The 18,126-nt window shown below is 33.9% G+C and overlaps 1 protein-coding gene across 2 annotated transcripts in view; it reads left to right on the top strand.

Annotated features, from left to right (window-relative positions):
* The window catches only part of LOC145256227 (ras-related protein Rab-9A-like), a 79,895-nt gene extending 63,216 nt beyond the window's left edge, over positions 1 to 16,679 (top strand). For both annotated transcript variants that reach the window (XM_080114851.1, XM_080114852.1), the window contains exon 2: positions 15,710 to 16,679. In XM_080114851.1, coding sequence (XP_079970977.1) covers positions 15,710 to 16,348 — 639 coding nt within the window. In that variant the 3' untranslated portion in view covers positions 16,349 to 16,679. The remainder of the gene's footprint in view (positions 1 to 15,709) is intronic.
* The last annotated feature ends 1,447 nt before the right edge of the window (positions 16,680 to 18,126 follow it).

Genomic DNA, 18,126 nt, shown 5'->3' with positions numbered 1-18,126 from the left:
ATGAATATATATGTATGTATGTGTGAATGTATATGTATGTGTGTATATATATGTGTATATATATGTATGTATGTGTGTATATATATATGTGTATATATATGTATGTATGTGTGTATGTCTGTGTGTGTATATGTATGTGTGTATGTCTATGTGTGTGTATATGTATGTGTGTATGCATATATGTGTGTGTATATGTATGTGTATATATGTGTGTGTATATGTATGTATGTGTATATATATGTATGTATATGTATGTGTATATGTATATATGTGTATGTATATATGTATGTGTATATGTATGTATGTATATATATATATATATATATATATATATATATATATGTATATATTTATGTCAGGTCATGTCATATGCTACTGGTACCATGTAACCCAGTACTACTTGCCTCATGGTCGGGTCACTCGCGACTAAATTGGTTCCCCCACCAGACTTGTTTGGTGAGGAGGGCGGCTAGTCTCCCTGAAGGATGAAAAAACAAGACCTTCCAAAGGGCGAATGAACTCTTTTTCTGGGTCAACGGCCAACTACCACCGTGTATATTTGTGTGTGTGTATATGTGTATTGGGGTAGAGAGGGCTCCCGTAAGCCGTGGTGAAGGCAACCTTTCTAGGAGACGCAAATCTCTGATTTAAAAAACCATAAAGCGGAAGACCAGTACCCGCATTAAGCTGGTCTGCAGTTTGATTTGTTGCTGGCTATCTTGCTCTTGCTTGTTCTCAACATTTTGAACCGAGAGAGAGACTTAGCTGTCGTACAAAGCTAAAACTCTGTAACATCATCTTTGTATAGATACGTCCTCAGGCATTTGTCTATAAAAATTGTCCATGGCGATGGAAAAAGTGTCACGTGTGTAGCCCTGAAATACTGGAAGCATGTAATAATTGATCTGCCATCATTCTATATATGTGTGTGTATGTATGTATGGATGTATGTTAATATATGTACTAGTGTATGTATGTGTATGTATACCTATTTGTATATATATGTATGTGTATATATTTTTATTTATTTTTTGTGTATATATGTTTATGTGTGTTTGTATGTATATACGTATATATATTTGTGTGTATATGCATATATATGTATGTGTAGGTATATGTAGGTAACTTTGTGCATTTATGTATATGTGCATACATGTGTACGTATATGTATGTGAATATGTATGTATATGTGTGTATGTATTTGTATATGATAGTATATATGTGTATGCATATGTATGTATATGTGTGTGCATGTGTATATGTTTGTATGTGTTATATGTATTGTGTATGTATGTATGTATGTGTGCATGTGGGTATGTATGTCTATGTGTATATATATGTATGTATGCCAAGGACCGTCTTCAATGTCATGTCTGCTTGAGCGTGTGAATTTGCTGCTCCATATGCGTGTAGAGCTTTTATATAAATAAAATTATATAAACATTGTAAGGAGTCTACGTGGATTAACCAATATTTCTACATTCTTCATGTATCATCAGGTCTCCACAAATCCTGATGATATATGAAGACACTTTTTGCATTGTTCTAATTAATTAATTAATTTTATTTAGTTAATTTTTTTTTTAAAGAAGTATTGGAAACACTTAAAAAAATATTCTCAAACTATTTTTGGAATGTTATGTATTGGATACGTTTTTTAAGATGTTTTGAAATTTTGTAACTTTGATTTCAGTAATTTTATTTTTATACTTTCAAAAACATATTTATTATATAAATTTAAATAAAAAAAAACTTATTTAAAAAAACAATATTTTGGTAATTTCATAAACACATTTCTTATAAAATTTCAAATAAAATAAAAAGTTGTTCTAGCTGGAGACTGGAAACCACTTTTGTTTCAAAATAAATAAACACTCTAAAAATAAGTAAAAGCAAAACAAAACAAAAAACATATCCAGGTAGGTAGAAGTGTAACTTATCTTTCCTTTGGTAACATTTATTTGTTATGTATTTGTCTTTTTTAACCACTTTAACATTTTGTTGACTGGACTGCAAACTGCATGGATCATTCTTGCTTTAAATACAAATGTAAAAAAAAAAAACTTGAATGAAAATGATCTTCTTGTGTTGAATTATTCACCAACTATTTCTGTTTAAAATATTGAGGTCATTTATCTGTGAGGGTTAATTCTGTGGCAGCTGTCTAAAGAGAGCCTAAAGCTTGAATGCTTAATGTCAATTGTTAGGAATTTAAATATACCATCATCCACCCTATAACACCCTTTCATTCAATTTGATCACCTGCTGCAAATCTGGGTCATGTGATGTCATTCAACGGTTTTCTTTTTTTCATATATATTTTTTTTATGCTTAGACTATTTATTTATCACCTTCCCAGAAGGTTAGGCACAAGGTCAAGTGTGGGTTTGATTAAAGTGTTTCTGTGGAACAAACTCGACTTGAACTTGGTACAACCTGGTTTTTAATCGTGTTGCTGACCGTCTTGAAAAACTGTTGGTCTTTTTTTTTAATCTTGGGAAAATCCAGCCCTTCTCCCCCAAAATAGATGGGAGAGGGGAGTTTCACTCTGGATTGGGATAAAATAAAAATTATCTCCTTATTGTAGGATTTCTCCTTCACCGACCAAGGACAGAGCAGATAAAGTGCAGTATCATAACAAATACTACACTTTGCTCCTAGCCAAAAACAGCTGTCTTTTATTTTGTGAACAAAAACACATCGAGTACTTACAAGAGGGACCACATGAAGGTTGCCAACATCCCTAACTGATAGTGTTTCATTGGAATGAACTGGATTCCAACTTGGCACACCCAGGTTGTCAGTCCGTGTTGTTAATCACTGAGCCATTATCATCTTCCTACTCTTGCCGCTTTCCAGTGAAGAGGAAGGATGGATCCGACCCTGGACATCCAAAGGGGGTGAGGAAAGGCATCCAATCATATTCAAGCTATTCCCCTTTCTCATAATATTTCTCAGTACTAGGAGTTATACGTTTTTTTTTTTATACATAGGCATCACCACTTACCAAGGCCAAGAGGCCACTCGAGGATAATGGTTAAAGAGTGTACAGTAGAAATTGGACAATATAGTAATCGTTAATAATGGAAATTCGGTAAATTTGTTAACTTATATGGAACGGTTCATCAAAAACTTGTTTACGTTAGACTTGAAGACAACCATATTGTAGTCAGCTTTGATCTTGAAGGTATAAAATCAAGGATTCATCAGAGCTCTTATGTACAGCATAATCACACTGACATACCGGTTCCTGTTAGATTATCATTCAGCCTGGTCAGTACTAGATGGGTGACCGTTTAAGTATACCAGGCACTGTTTGTGTGTGTGTGTATATATATATATATATATATATATATATATATATATATATATATATATATATGCACCTCCTCACTAGAACTGCAAGAACTTAACATTTTCATCTCCCCTGATGGAGATATGCAGGCAACTGGAATCACTTGTAAATTTGATATTCCTATGAAATTTCTTCCTTTAGAGGAAACCAGTTCAACATTTCAATTTTTTCTTTTTTTTTTTTTTTTTTTTTTTTTTTTTTCGATACTTACCCAGCACAATACTCCAGATGCAGTAAAGTTATTTTAGTTTTTAATTATTTGTTTGCACATAAGCTCCAAATTTGACTATTCCAAAAGTTCTGACTCTGACACTTAACTCCTAGAATTCTAAAATCTTTAACTTTTTCATTTAAAAATTCTTCCAAACTCTGATTTAAAAAAAAAAAATTATTTTAAGATTAAAACATCCGACTTCAAATATGATTCTGATTCTCATTAAAGCCATCAACCTCCATTCTAAAACCCTCAAGACCATATTCTTCAATTTCATGGATCATAATTCCTGTTAATTTTTATTTTTAGGTGATTATTGAATGTTTCATATTAACAGTTGTCTAGGTTGAACTAAGTAATTTATCAAAGTGTAATTTAGTATGCTGTATTATCAATGAATACGGCATAATCACATTAACACACTGGTTCCTGTTAGATCACTGAAATTAAGCATTGTTGATCATTACAAAAATGTTGATCATTACAAAAATTGTTGATAATTACAAAATTGTTGATCATTACAAAATTGTTGATCATTACAAAAATTGTTGATCATTACAAAATTGTTGATCATTACAAAAATGGGTTAATATTTGATAATACCAGGTGCTGTATGTGCTATATCCTTATCTCAACATTCAGCGCATATCATCCATCATCCTTCCAGGATAATTAGATAGACCTCGCAATTCTGACAGAAAAACATTCATTATCGATGACACTATATAAAACTAATGGATGAAAATTGTCTGGTCAGAAGCAAAGTTCGATGTGTCACCTTAAATGCTATTTGAGTCTGACTTAGAAAATCTGAAAAGATAAATTTATGTTAGATAACATGGTACAACAATAACAATTGAAAATTGGAAAGTCAGAAGCAAAGTTCGATTTGTCAGGTTAAATACTATTTAGGTCTGATTTTGAAAATCCAACCAGATAAATTTATATGTAAAGATTTGCACACATTTTTCATTGGAATCTGAAAATTTTGGGGTTAATCGAATTTTTTATTTGAATTTTGTTAAACAATGTCAAAAACTTTAAACATTTTTTTTATTTAATTCCAACACAGGAGTTTTCAAAACAAATTCATTGATGTTGAAAAAATACATAAAAACAATTAAGATCCTGTTAATATTTTTGTATTTTTTGTTTTGTTTTTTTGTTTAATGTTCAAATAATAATAATAATAATAATAATAATAATAAGTAAACTCACTTTTTTTTGTCAATAACAGAGGTTAATCAAAATAATTATGTCAGATTCACAAATAAAAATTGTATTTTTTCGTTCGTCAAAAAAAAAAAAAAAATTAACTCAAAATATTGTTATCAAAACAGTTTCACTTGTTTAGTCGTTAAAACAGATTATTTAAAATACAACAACAATAAAATATTTACATCAACTTTGTAAAAACCTAAACAACAAACAACAAGGATTGGAACAAATACAGTGAGGTAATTTTGAAGAAGGTGGGCTCCCTCTACGATGCTAGAAGCTTACTCACACCTGAAAGTATCCTGTTTCTCCATGCATTGGAATATTGTTGCCACATCAGGGTTGGTGCATCTGCCAGTAGTCTCTCGTGTCTAAATAGGGTTCGATTAAAGAGTTTCCAACCTAATAAGTCAACCTAATAACCTCTTACCTCTGTCTCATCACCGAAATGTGGCATCCCTGTGCATGTTTTGCAAGTGCTTTAATGGTAATTCGACGAACTCAAAACACTAGTAACCCCTTAGTGTAAATACACTCGACAAACCAGACAAGCAGCAAAATCAAATGGTAACGAATAATGCTAGATTGTAATTGTCTGCATTTTTGAGATGAGGTGTTTTCATTGATTGAGATTGTCGGACTGACTTCCTCATCTTGGTTGTTATAGTCACAACATTTCGGCCGTTTTGCCCTCCGGCCTTCATCAGGTGTTTTGTATCGAATTGGGGAACCGTTTGTTAGGAGTCTCGAACCCAACCCTTTATTATTATTACGGGGGTACCGTGTTCGGACTCCAGCTAGGCTCTGGGACATAGTTGCTGATTCTCTGTTTTGAATGTTACTTTTCACTGCCTTCGTTCAGGATTGAACTTGGCACCTTTCCAACTAGATAAATTTATATGTACCCAAAGGTGCTGAGTTCAATCCTGAACGAAGGCAGTGAAAAGTAACATTCAAAACAGAGAATCAGCAACTATGTCTCAGAGCCTAGCTGGAGTCCGAACACGGTACCCCCGTAATAATAATAAAGGGTTGGGTTCGAGACTCCTAACAAACAGTTCCCCAGTTCGATATAAAACACCTGCTAAAGGCCGGAGGGCAAAACGGCCGAAACGTTGTGACTATAACAACCAAGATGAGGAAGTCAGTCCAAAAATCTCAATCAATAATGCTAGATTATAATGCTAAATGTTTCCTTTTGATTCTAGCTGATGGCACCCAGGTCATATATTTTTTTAAAAACTTTTGAAATCACTGTTATATATTGGATACAGTTAAATAATCAATGGTCCCAGATATGACCTTAAACTGTATCCGATAGTGAGGCCGCAGCTTGCGGGCTTTGGGGAGTGTGGAGCCACCCTTTAATTGCCATTGCTCCCAGGTCCACTGACCCGGAGTGGTAGTACCTGTTAGGGTCCCAACTATAGGTTAAATAGAAACCGACTTGAAAAACAAATATATTCTATTAAAAAATCTTTCTTCAAAATCACTGGATTTTGCAATAACCTGAAAAGGGTTGATATGCCATAAAACAAAGCCAACCAAATCGATAATCAATAAAGAATTGGCTATACAATAATGAATAGGAAATCTGCATAAGTTAAAATATCATATATTCTACACAGAAGTTTCTGTGTTTCTTGCTCATGCAATAGTCTGACGAGTCCTCATGAGGATGAAACGCAGGAAACTGAATTGTAGCTGAATTGCCATATATATATTTTCTAAAGCTTACTACCTAGCTCTACTCATATATTGTGCACTGTTGAAGTACGTACTGAAAATAGATACATAAAATTATATATATACACTAGACTACTTGTGACCCATGTGGTCAGTATATGTTATAGCTAGCTATGGAATAGTGAGTACACAGAATTAATGTATAAATGCGCAAAAATTGAATGCATGCACCTGCAAAAACAAACATGGCAACCAGTGAAAACAATATGCAAGTTTGTGCGTGCAAAACATTGAATGTATGCGTGCACAAAAACAAACATGGCAACCAGTGAAAACCAAACGGAATACATTGGATAATAAAGGTCTTAAAATCATTGCTCTTAGATTAAATGAAAAATCCTTTATATAGGAAGGTGGGTAATCGGTTGAAAAAAATTGAAAAAAAATACAAGGAGGGAGTGTGCATTGTGCAGGTCCACTCTGTTTTTTTTTTTTTGTTTTTTTTTTGTGTGTGTGTGTGTGTGTTAACAGCCTTAAAAATATCAGAAAATTATAATTAACTGATTAAGTAATATTTTACGATGAGACTTTTTTAAAGCAAATCTTAAAATAAAATGAACAGTCTCCCCACACACACGTTTTGGAATGTTTCTACGTATTTTTAAAATGTTTGGAATTAATGACTCCCACCCCACCCCGTTTCTCATTTCTGCCTCCACCCCTGTCACCAAACTTGAAAAAAATACTAACGATTACATGTCTAACTACATCGCCAAGAAGTGGGGTCTCGTTTTACGTTAAGTTTATATAGGAAAGCGATCCCCATGCTAAAATGTTAAATTTTAATTATTTAAAAAAAAAAAATTTTTTTATATTATCTTTAAAGGCTGTTGAAATGTATTAGCCAAAATCAAGTAAATTTTGATTTCTTTTTAGGAGGTAAACTATGTTGGGTAGTTTGTTTTTTTTACATTAGAAAAACATTTGCTTTGTTTTTGTTTTTTTTTGTTTGAAAACAATTTAAAATACAAATAAAATAATCATAAATAAATAATTTGGGACACGAAAAACGTAATTTAAAAAAAGTTTTTTTTAATGAAGTTCTACTTTTAATCACACACAACTTGGGTAAAAAAAAATGTTTTTTAAAAAATGTGTAGATGCACCTGAACAATCGACCCCCCCCCCTACAATTTTTTCTTTTCGTCTTTTTTCAACTATTTCTGCGGATTATTGGAGACTAAGCTACCAGATTATAAGACAAAAATTGGAAACAATCCATATAAAAAAATTGGAAGGGAGTTCAGTTTCACATACAATGTTCTAGTAAATTGATCCCCATTTTAAGAACCGATTTCCAGCTCCTCCAATTTTATTTTGGGTCCTTCAGCCCCCCCCCTCAGCCGACATTATTATTATTATTTTTTTTTTGTGACTTTTCACTTTGAGAAAAGTTCGCCCCCCCCCCCGTCATTAGTTTTTATTTTTTTTAAGTAGTACTTGTCTACCCATTAGCCCTTGAAGGGTAAGATGAAAAATGTTCAAAATAAAAAGTGATTTTGAGATTATATTGTCTTTTCTTGAGAAAACATTTTTTTAAGTAATGAGCGAATAAAAATAAAACTCAGGAAGCTTCCAGAGCACTACTACAAGCACTAATTAAAATTAAGAGGTCCTACTAAAAACACTACTAAAATCAAGTTTCTACCTCCCCCTTTCTTGAATAGAAAATATTTTTAAAGTAAGGTCTAAAAAAAATTAATCGTCAGAATCCACAGGAGCACTACTAAAAGTAGTAAAATATGGTTGATAAAAATCAGTAAATATTGTTGATAATGTTATTATAGTTATATATTGTATATTCATATTTAGATTTTTTTTTTAACTCAATGGAGTTAAATGATATTTGTTTGTAAGGAAAAACACGTTAAAATAAGTGAAAACAAAAAATATTGTTGATCTTGTGTATGCTTTGAATAGCAGCAGTGGCTTTTTTAATATCAGACTTAAGACAGGGCGCCCATGAAAAAGGTAAGCAGACAAACTTTTTTGAAACCGAAAGTCAGAAACCGGATGGACGGTTTACTCAAGCAAGCAAGTTGATCTGAGTTTTATAATTATATAGATTAATATTTTATAAGTAAAATTTGTTTTTATTAGAATTTATTGTAAATGTTTTTGACTTTTGAAAAAGTTTTTGAATTTTTTTATATTTTTTATAAATTAAAAATAAAAATTTATTTAATTTTCTTAATTGTTTTATATTTTTTTTACTTATTGTCTCTTCTCTCTTTTATTCCCATCGTATCACCCCTCTTTCACACACACACACACACACACACACACACACACACACACACACACACACACACACACATAAAAATTTTTTTTACAATTTCCAATCTGAATATTTTCAAAGTCGGTGTTCTTTTTAGCTTAACATTTGTTTATTTCCAACTTTTTTCTCTTCTGACTAGAAGCATTTAGCTTTGAAATGCTATGGACTAAAGAGGTTTCTACTCTATATCTTCACTTATTCTATTGATTGATCTTAACTGGCAGATCTTTTTTTATCAAGATTGGTTTGCCTTACCATTGAATTTTATTTTTTAACTTAATTATATGTGTGTGTGTGTGTGTGTGTGTGTGTATATATATATATATATATATATATATATATATATATATATATATATATATATATATATATAATTTAAAGGAGATTAGAATAATAGTCTAAAGAGCTAAGTGTATTTTAATGTAATAGTGAAATTACTAGTTTAATTAAAATACAGGAAATGCTCGTTGTAATTTAGATATATAATAAGCTCGATAGTTAAATGTCCTAGAGCTAATTCAATATTAAGTAATGTGATTTATAATTTAAAAATTAAAAAAAATTTTTAAATTTAAAAATCAAATTTTAATTAAATTAAAAATCAGTTTCATAAGAAGGAACAACAACAAAGTACATGTACTTATGAAACTGATTTTTAATTTAATTAAAATTTGATTTTTAAATTTAAAAATTTTTTTTAAATTTTTAAAATTTAAAAATCACATTACTTAATATATATATGTGTGTGTGTGTGTGTGCTATTTATTTTAAAAATTTTACAGAAGGTCAGAAAAACATTGCTACCATTAGTTTTAAATCTGATATTAGGGGACGCGTTTATGGCCGAAAAAATATTGTATTCTCTTCAGCCTCTGTTTATATGTTTTTTTGCTGGGGTTCTTTTCTCACAAATACCTGTTATATATATGTATATGTGTGTGTGTGTGTATATATATATATATATATATATATATACACACACACACACACACACGAGATGCCTTCAATAATTTTTCAGACTTTTTTTCGTATGGCCACTTTTCTTAAAAGCACATACATAAAACTCTAATTCACTTCAAAGTAATCTCCTCCAGCTGCAATATACTTGTTGTACCGTTCCAACAACTTCTGGACAGTCCCATGGAAGTCCTCTTGTGTGAGCGTGTCAATGACCCTCGTCACAGCCTCTTTTATCTCCTCGATCGTCTCATAACAGCCTGTAAGGTTTTTCTTGAGCTTAGGTAATAACCAAAAGCCACAGTAAGCAAGGTCTGAACTATATGGGAGGTGAGGAACTGTCTTGATGTCCCTTTTAGTCCAGTCAAATTGTGGCTGAACCTCAAACAAATTGCTAACAAAGGTTTTTAAATTGCATTACGGGCAAGAATATCTCCTCTTTCAGATAAAAAAAAAGTTTACCAAAATTGACCTTGCGGAAAGGGGTCAACGACCGCCATCTTTAAAGGGTCCCCCCGATTCTAGTTTCCCTCTCTCAACTCAATTATTGTTAGTATATCTTCAAAAATTACAAATGTATCAATCTGAAATTTTATAAATCAACAGTTTTCATGAAGCTGAATATAATTATAAACTCATAGGTTTGGTTTTATTTGATTTTGGTTTACGGCATATCAACCCTTTTAGATTATTTGATACTAGTCCAGTCAATCTAGCTGTTTTTTTTTTGTCTCAACCTCAAATAAATTGCTAACAAAGGTTTTTAAATTGCACTGTGCGAGACAATATCTCCTCTTTCAGATAAAAAAAAGTTTACCAAAATTGACCTTGCGGAAAGGGGTCAACGACCGCCATCTTTAAAGGGTTCCCCCGATTCTAGTTTCCCTCTCTCAACTCAATTATTGTAAGTATATCTTAAAAAATTACAAATATATCAATGTGAAATTTTATAAATTAACAGTTTCCATGAAGTTAAATATAATTATAACCTCATAGGTTTGGTTTTATTTGATTTTGGTTTACGGCATATCAACCCTTTTAGATTATTTGATACTAGTCCAATCAATCTAGCTGGTTTTTTTTTGTCTCAACCTCAAATAAATTGCTAACAGAGGTTTTTAAATTGCATTGTGGGCAGGAATAACTCCTCTTTCAGATAAAAAAAAAGTTTATTAAAATTAACCTCGGAGAAAGGGGTCAACGGACGCCATCTTTAAAGGGTCCCTCCGATTCTAGTCTCAATTACTGTAAGTATTCTTTTTTTATTAGCCGCACCTGCTTGCCGTCCCTGGCCGAAAACAAGCAATAAAATATGAAAAGTTCTGGTTTGCAAGAACTTTTTGAACTTGTGTATGCTGAAAACACAGTCAACCACATGCTAAGTGGCAAAACAATTGCAAGAGCCATTCGTGCTCACTTTTTAGTTGCTGCTGCTCTGAATGCTATTTTATTAGCAAAAGCCTATGATTTGCCAGTTTCACATGTCACTGAGCATGATCAACCCAACACTGATGCAGAAGAGTCATTTCATCAAAATGAAGACCTTAAAGAAGCTCAGGGGCTATTGATAGGTCTCCTTGGTGGGACTGAGAGATTGGATAATATTCTGTCTTCAGAGTCTGTAACCAGGATTACCCAGAAAATCAACCATGTGAAGGATGCGATGGTTGAGCAGCGAACAGCAAAATTGTGGATTCAATACCTTGATATGGTGAAGAGCCTGCAACTGTTTATCAAAGCAGAGCGCACCGGGAACTTGGAATTGCACCTTGACGCTGTTAGGAAAATGCTGCCAATATTCGCTGCAGCAGGACACATCCTATATGCAAAGTCGGCGTATCTGTATTTGCAGCAAATGGAGGGTCTACCAAAAACCCATCCTGAAGTATACCAGAAATTTTCGGAAGAATTCCATGTGATTAGACGGAGTGATCGCTACTGGGCTGGCTTGTCAAAGGATCTGGTTATTGAACAGGTGCTAATGAGAAGCCTGAAGACGTCTGGAGGCCTTACTCATGGCAGAGGAATGGATGAAATTCAACGATTGGTTTGGACGCTATCACTGCCAGCATGCGTGGAAATCAAGTTTACAATGCAAGAACTAGCAGGCATTCATTATGGCACTAGTGACCAGCATCAGGAGGCTACTTCAGCAAGAAAAGAGCGTGATGTGAGGGATACATGGAAGGTCCTTGCGTTTCTCTAGACATATGCCCCATTCACGGAAGATCCGTCCATTCACAGCATTTCAAGTGGAGTAACTGGAGACAAAAAGGTGAATATGGACAAAGTAAACTCCATAGGAGAGGCAATCATAGCTTCAACGGCTGGAGAAAATGTAGAAGAGTACACTTTAAAAAAAAGGATCAAGCAATTACACTTGGATCAAAAGTTTCACTCAGCAAAGATGAAACTGTTGCGACTGATCCACAACTCCTATTCCAGAGACTGTGTGTGCTATCTAATAATGAACCCTCAACCCAGGAGCAGCAAGAACATTTTCAATATGAGCTGTGTGGTTACCCACCTGCTCTTTTTTATTATTTTGGATTACTGTGACAGGCAAAAAAATCTGCTTTGGCGGACGCTATATGGGAATTGACTTCTCATGTACAATAAGGTCCACAGTCATCAGATCCACAGTATCTCTTAGATGGTGGAGCACTACTTCAGCGTCTCCCTTGGCAAAAAGGTCGCACATTTAATGAGATCTGTGACCAATACTGTAGATATGTCACAAATAGATATGGAAAAGCATGTGTTGTCTTTGATGGATATGAAAGTGACCCATTCATTAAGGACTCGACTCACCGATGCCGAGCAGGGGGGTTTGTTGGAGTTAATGTGTCACTGACTCCTTTCATGGTGTTCAAATTAAAAAAGGATGTTTTCCTTGCTAATCGACAAAACAAACAATTGTTTATCAACTTGCTGGGAAAGAGTTTGAAGGAAGCAGGTTGTAAAGTAATCCATGCATCTGGAGATGCTGACGTATTGATTGTGAAGACTACTCTAGAACTGGCACAGACAGGAGAAACCATTTTGATAGCAGATGACACTGACCTATTGGTCCTTCTATGTTATCATACCAATAGCGATGATATTTACAACATCTTTACGCCACAACCAAAAGCTAGTGAAAAAAGAGTGAAAGTCTGGAACATCAAAGAGGTGAGGAAATCATTGGGAGATGCGGTCTGTTCCAACATTCTTTTCATTCATGCACTACTGGGTTGTGATTCTACATGCAGTGTTCACGGAATTGGGAAGGCAGCATCCCTCCGAAAGGTGATGAACAATAGAAACTTCCTCGAACTGGCTAAAGTGTTTGGCAAAGACAGCAGTGCAGAAGAGGTTATTGAAGCTGGGGAGAAGGCTTTAGTGTGCCTATACAATGGTAATGATGGGGAAAACATCAATCATCTTCGACGGAGGCGCTTTAAGGAAAAGGTTGCAAATAGCTCAAAGTATGTTGAGGCCAAATCATTGCCACTGACAAGAGCAGCTACGAAATTCCACAGCCTTCGAGTTTACTTCCAAATTCAGGAATGGAAAAGTAGAACAGCTAAAACCTGACGAGTGGGGATGGACACTTTCAGATGGTAAATTACAACCAGTTAAGACTGACTTACCACCTGGCCATGTAAATTTGTTGGCTATAATTAACTGTAACTGTACTTCAGGGTGTACTACAGGAAGATGCAGTTGCAGGAAACATGGCATTCACTGTTCAAACTTGTGTGGATATTGCAAAGGCCTTCATTGCACCAACTCATCACAGCCAGATCTTGATGATGATGATGATGATGATGATGACGATGAAGTGACCTTTGACTAGTTCTTGACAAGAAATGTTCTTTGGTCCGTTCATAAACTTGTTCTGTGTAATTTAATAAAGGTTTTTTGTCAGCAAAAATGATTATTTTTGTAATTAATTGTTTTAATGGACATACTTGTCAGGAATTTTATGCATCGAAATTTTAATACTGTTAAGTTGAATTTTAACCGTTTAGACTCAGGCCAATATATCGGCCTTGGCGATTTAGCAAAAAAGATGACACAGTCGATATTTTGTCCTTTTACATTATGGTAATTGTTAATTTTGCGTATCATCCTTTTCACTAGTTATCGCATTTTACGACAGGGCCCAAATGATTTAAAAGTGGCGGCCGTTGACCCCTTTCCCCAAGGCTAATTTTGGTAAACTTTTTTATATGAAAGAGGAGATATTCCTGCCCACAATGCAAGTTAAAAACCTTTGTTAGCAATTTGTTTGAGGTTCAGCTGAGTTAAGAGAGGAAGACTACAATCGGAGAGACCCTTTAAATATGGCGGCCGTTGACCCCTTTATCCAAGGTTAATTTTAATAAACTTTTTTTTATGGGAGAGAGAGTTTGCTCAGACTTGACCAGTACCACAGTCTACAGGCGCCAGGTTTATGACCACCAGAATATTAAAATAATTTATTGCTTGTTTTCTGCCAGGGACGGCAAGCAGGTGCGGCTAATAAAAAAAGAATACTTACAGTAATTGAGACTAGAATCGGAGGGACCCTTTAAAGATGGCGTCCGTCGACCCCTTTCTCCGAGGTTAATTTTAATAAACTTTTTTTTTATCTGAAAGAGGAGATATTCCTGGCCACAATGCAATTTAAAAACCCCTGTTAGCAATTTATATGAGGTTGACACAAAAAAAAAACAGCTAGATTGACTGGACTAGTATCAAATAATCTAAAAGGGTTGATATGCCGTAAACCAAAATCAAATAAAACCAAACCAATGAGTTTATAATTATATTCAACTTCATGGAAACTGTTAATTTATAAAATTTCAGATTGATACATTTGTAATTTTTGAAGATATACTTACAATAATTGAGTTGAGAGAGGGAAACTAGAATCGGGGGGACCCTTTAAAGATGGCGATCGTTGACCCCTTTCCGCAAGGTCAATTTTAGTAAACTTTTTTATCTGAAAGAGGAGATATTCTTGCCCATAATGCAATTTAAAAACCTTTGTTAGCAATTTGTTTGAGGTTGAGCCAAAAAATGAGCTAGATTGACTGGACTATTTTGGTCAAACAGTCTGTGATCTTGTCTGAGCACCCTTGAGACAAACTTCACGCAAATCTTCCGCGTCTTCAGTTCCTTATGAATAATTGTGTGTACAGTTCCCACACTAACATCAAACTGTGCTTATTGTCTCTATAGACACGTGACGGTTCTTATCTATAAAATTCTGTATTTGATCAATCAATTCTTGTGTTCTTACTTCTTTATTCCTCCCACATCTCTCATCATTGTTCACAAACTCTCTACCTTCCTTGAATCGCCTATGCCATTCAAAAACTGATGCTCGATTCATACCAGATGATCCAAAAGCAGTTTGAAACATTCAATAACTTTCTATGGTATTTTTTTCAAGTTTTAAGCAATTTCATTGTATATCATTCTTCCAAAGGGTTCACACATCCAGATTAGATTTTTGAAATTCACGACTATGATAATTTGGCTTTAGTAGGGTGTATTCACATTCCTGTTGTAGCTGTTCATTTGAACCTGAAATCATAAAAATTAGTTGGTCATCTCATAAGATGTACGGCAATAACATTGAATTTTCAAGAGTCTGCAACAATTTTAAATGCTTGTACAAAAAAGTCTGGAAACTTATTGAAGGCACCTTGTAGATGTAATGTATAAAATTATCATGTAATTTTTTTTTTAAAGTTGGACATGAAACAGAATCGATTTTTGTAGGCGGGAAGCTATTAATAACCATTGAGATCTTGACTGGTTCTTATATTAAAAAAGGTTCCACTTAAGATTCCTGATTACCGCAGAAAATGGTCCTAGTTTTTTTTTTTTTTTTTTTTTTTTTTTTTTTTAAGTCCCTATAAAATTTGTGATAATAATTTAATTCTTTTTTCCTTTTTCTTTTTTCCAGATGAGTACAAAAAGCAAGCTTATAAAAGTCGTGCTGCTCGGAGATGGAGGAGTCGGCAAAAGTTCTTTGATGAACCGTTTTGTGAGCAACAAATTTGATACGCAGTCATTCCATACGATTGGCGTTGAATTCCTGAACAAAGAAATCACTCTCGGCAATGACACTTACACACTGCAGATCTGGGACACTGCTGGGCAGGAGAGGTTCAAAAGTTTACGCACCCCATTTTATCGAGGTGCCGACTGCTGCCTGTTGACATTTGCTGTTGACGACAAGCGAAGTTTTGAGAACATTTCCATGTGGCGCAAGGAATTCGCCTACTATGCTGACATTGCTGATGATAACGTTGGTACGTATCCATTTGTCATCATAGGAAACAAAATAGACGTCTCTGAGAGGCAAGTGACGACAGCCGAGTCGTCTGAGTGGTGCGAGCAGAACGGCAAGCTGCCGTACTTCGAGACGAGCGCCAAAGATGCAACAAATGTGGAGGCTGCGTTTGTGGCAGCCGTGAAGAGGTTGCGGGACTTTGAGGAGGCGAGCACCACAAACGACCTGAAGGACTCCTCGCAAGGCAATACGGTTGACCTGAGCAAGAAACGTGACCAAGTTAACAGTTCTGGGGGTTGCTGTAACTAAACGGAAAAAAGTGATGCTGGTGTGGGGGGGAGGGGATGGGGTAGATTTGCTAAAATCTTATGAAAAGCCAAAAAAAAAAAATTATTGAAAAATAAGAAAACAAGGACATGTTCTGCATGAATTTAATGACAAATTAGACTTCTCTCAGTTTACTGTTCTTTTAATTTGAAGTAACAGTTATTAATTTTATTATTTGTCTTTATTATCTCACATGTCATACATACATACATACTATACACATGCTTATGCAAGCATATATACAGACACATACTCACACACATACACACAAAAAAAAACTATCATGTTATAAATAATAAAACAATGAAATCTCTTGTGTTTTCTATTTTTATTCTGTTGTCTTCTGACGATTTTGGGTGAATGTTTTCCCTCAAATTCATACAGATTCATACTTGGATACTGAAGTGAATATAAAAATGTATACTTTTTAAGGGATTTCTTATAAAATAGTTGCATTTCTTATTAATAAAAAGCTCAATTCAGAGCATATAGGTACTGTAAATTTGCATTCCAGTTATCACCAAGTCAACAATCATGTTTTTTTAAAATTTAAAGCAAATTTTTTATTTACTTATATGGAATATGCAAAGTAAATTCCTCTCCCTCTCTCTCTCTATATATATATGCACACACACACACACACATAGAGAGAAAGAGAGAGAGAGGAATTTACTTTGCATATTCCATATAAGTAAATAAAATATACCATTCTTGGATTTTTACCCTTCACCGGACTATCCATTCATTATCATTTTTCTTTTACCTCCTATTCCCCTTACCTCACCCTTTTTTTAACCAAGTAAGATCTGTAACTTACTTGTAGTTTCATTAAATACTTTTACATGCAAAATCCGATCCCGCATTTTGCTAATTCCTGCCCTCTGATGAGAAGGAGAGTATTTCTTCGAAACTCCGTGGATTAAGGACTATCCACTTATCTTGTGCTCCCTTTTTAAAATTAAATATGTTTTTAACTCTTTTTCAAGATGTCTTTTAACATGTTTTATTAATCATTTGTTCATATATATATATATATATATATATATATACACACACACACACTATGGGGATCAAAATTGTTTGCAAAATGTATATACTGATAAATTTATGCTTCAATATTTTCCAATATAATTGCTATGTTACTCATTGTGCGACATGCAAATATATAAAGTAAATTCCTAAAAATGGAAACCAAATAATCATATTCTGAGGAAAAGTATAGATTTAAAATAAATTTCAGGAAGAAATATGGGCCATAAAGTTTGCAAGACTCATTTATTTCAAAATAAATACCATTTTTAAACATAATTTAAATTGAAACATTGTGTCATTATGATAATAGTACCATATATTGATAACAAATTACAAGAAAACCAGTTATTGCTTAAATAACAGTTAACAGAACAATACAATTTTTAAAACAATTTAACCCTTTATGCTCTTTCTTCCATTCTTAATCAAATCCATCAGACTCCTATCAACAGACGATGTTAATTTATGCACTTGTTGAGGCGTGATTTCAAAATATGCCTCCTTAATTCTCTTCCAAAGTTTTTTATTTTACTGCTAAATTGATGTCCGTTATCATAAGACTTCCTCTTAAGAATTGACCAGAAGTTCTCTATCGGATTCAAATCTTGGCTCTACGGTGGCCAATCTATCAGACGTTCACCAGAGATCCCCTGGGCTGAAAGGCAAGCTTTTGTTAACCAAGAAGCATTGCTTGGGGCATTGTCTTGTTGAATAATGAGATTCTGGTT

This window comes from Euprymna scolopes, chromosome 32 (assembly GCF_053919585.1).
Source record: "Euprymna scolopes isolate OS-2025 chromosome 32, ASM5391958v1, whole genome shotgun sequence".
Classification (NCBI taxonomy): domain Eukaryota; kingdom Metazoa; phylum Mollusca; class Cephalopoda; order Sepiida; family Sepiolidae; genus Euprymna; species Euprymna scolopes.
This window is presented reverse-complemented; position numbering and strand designations above follow the sequence as displayed.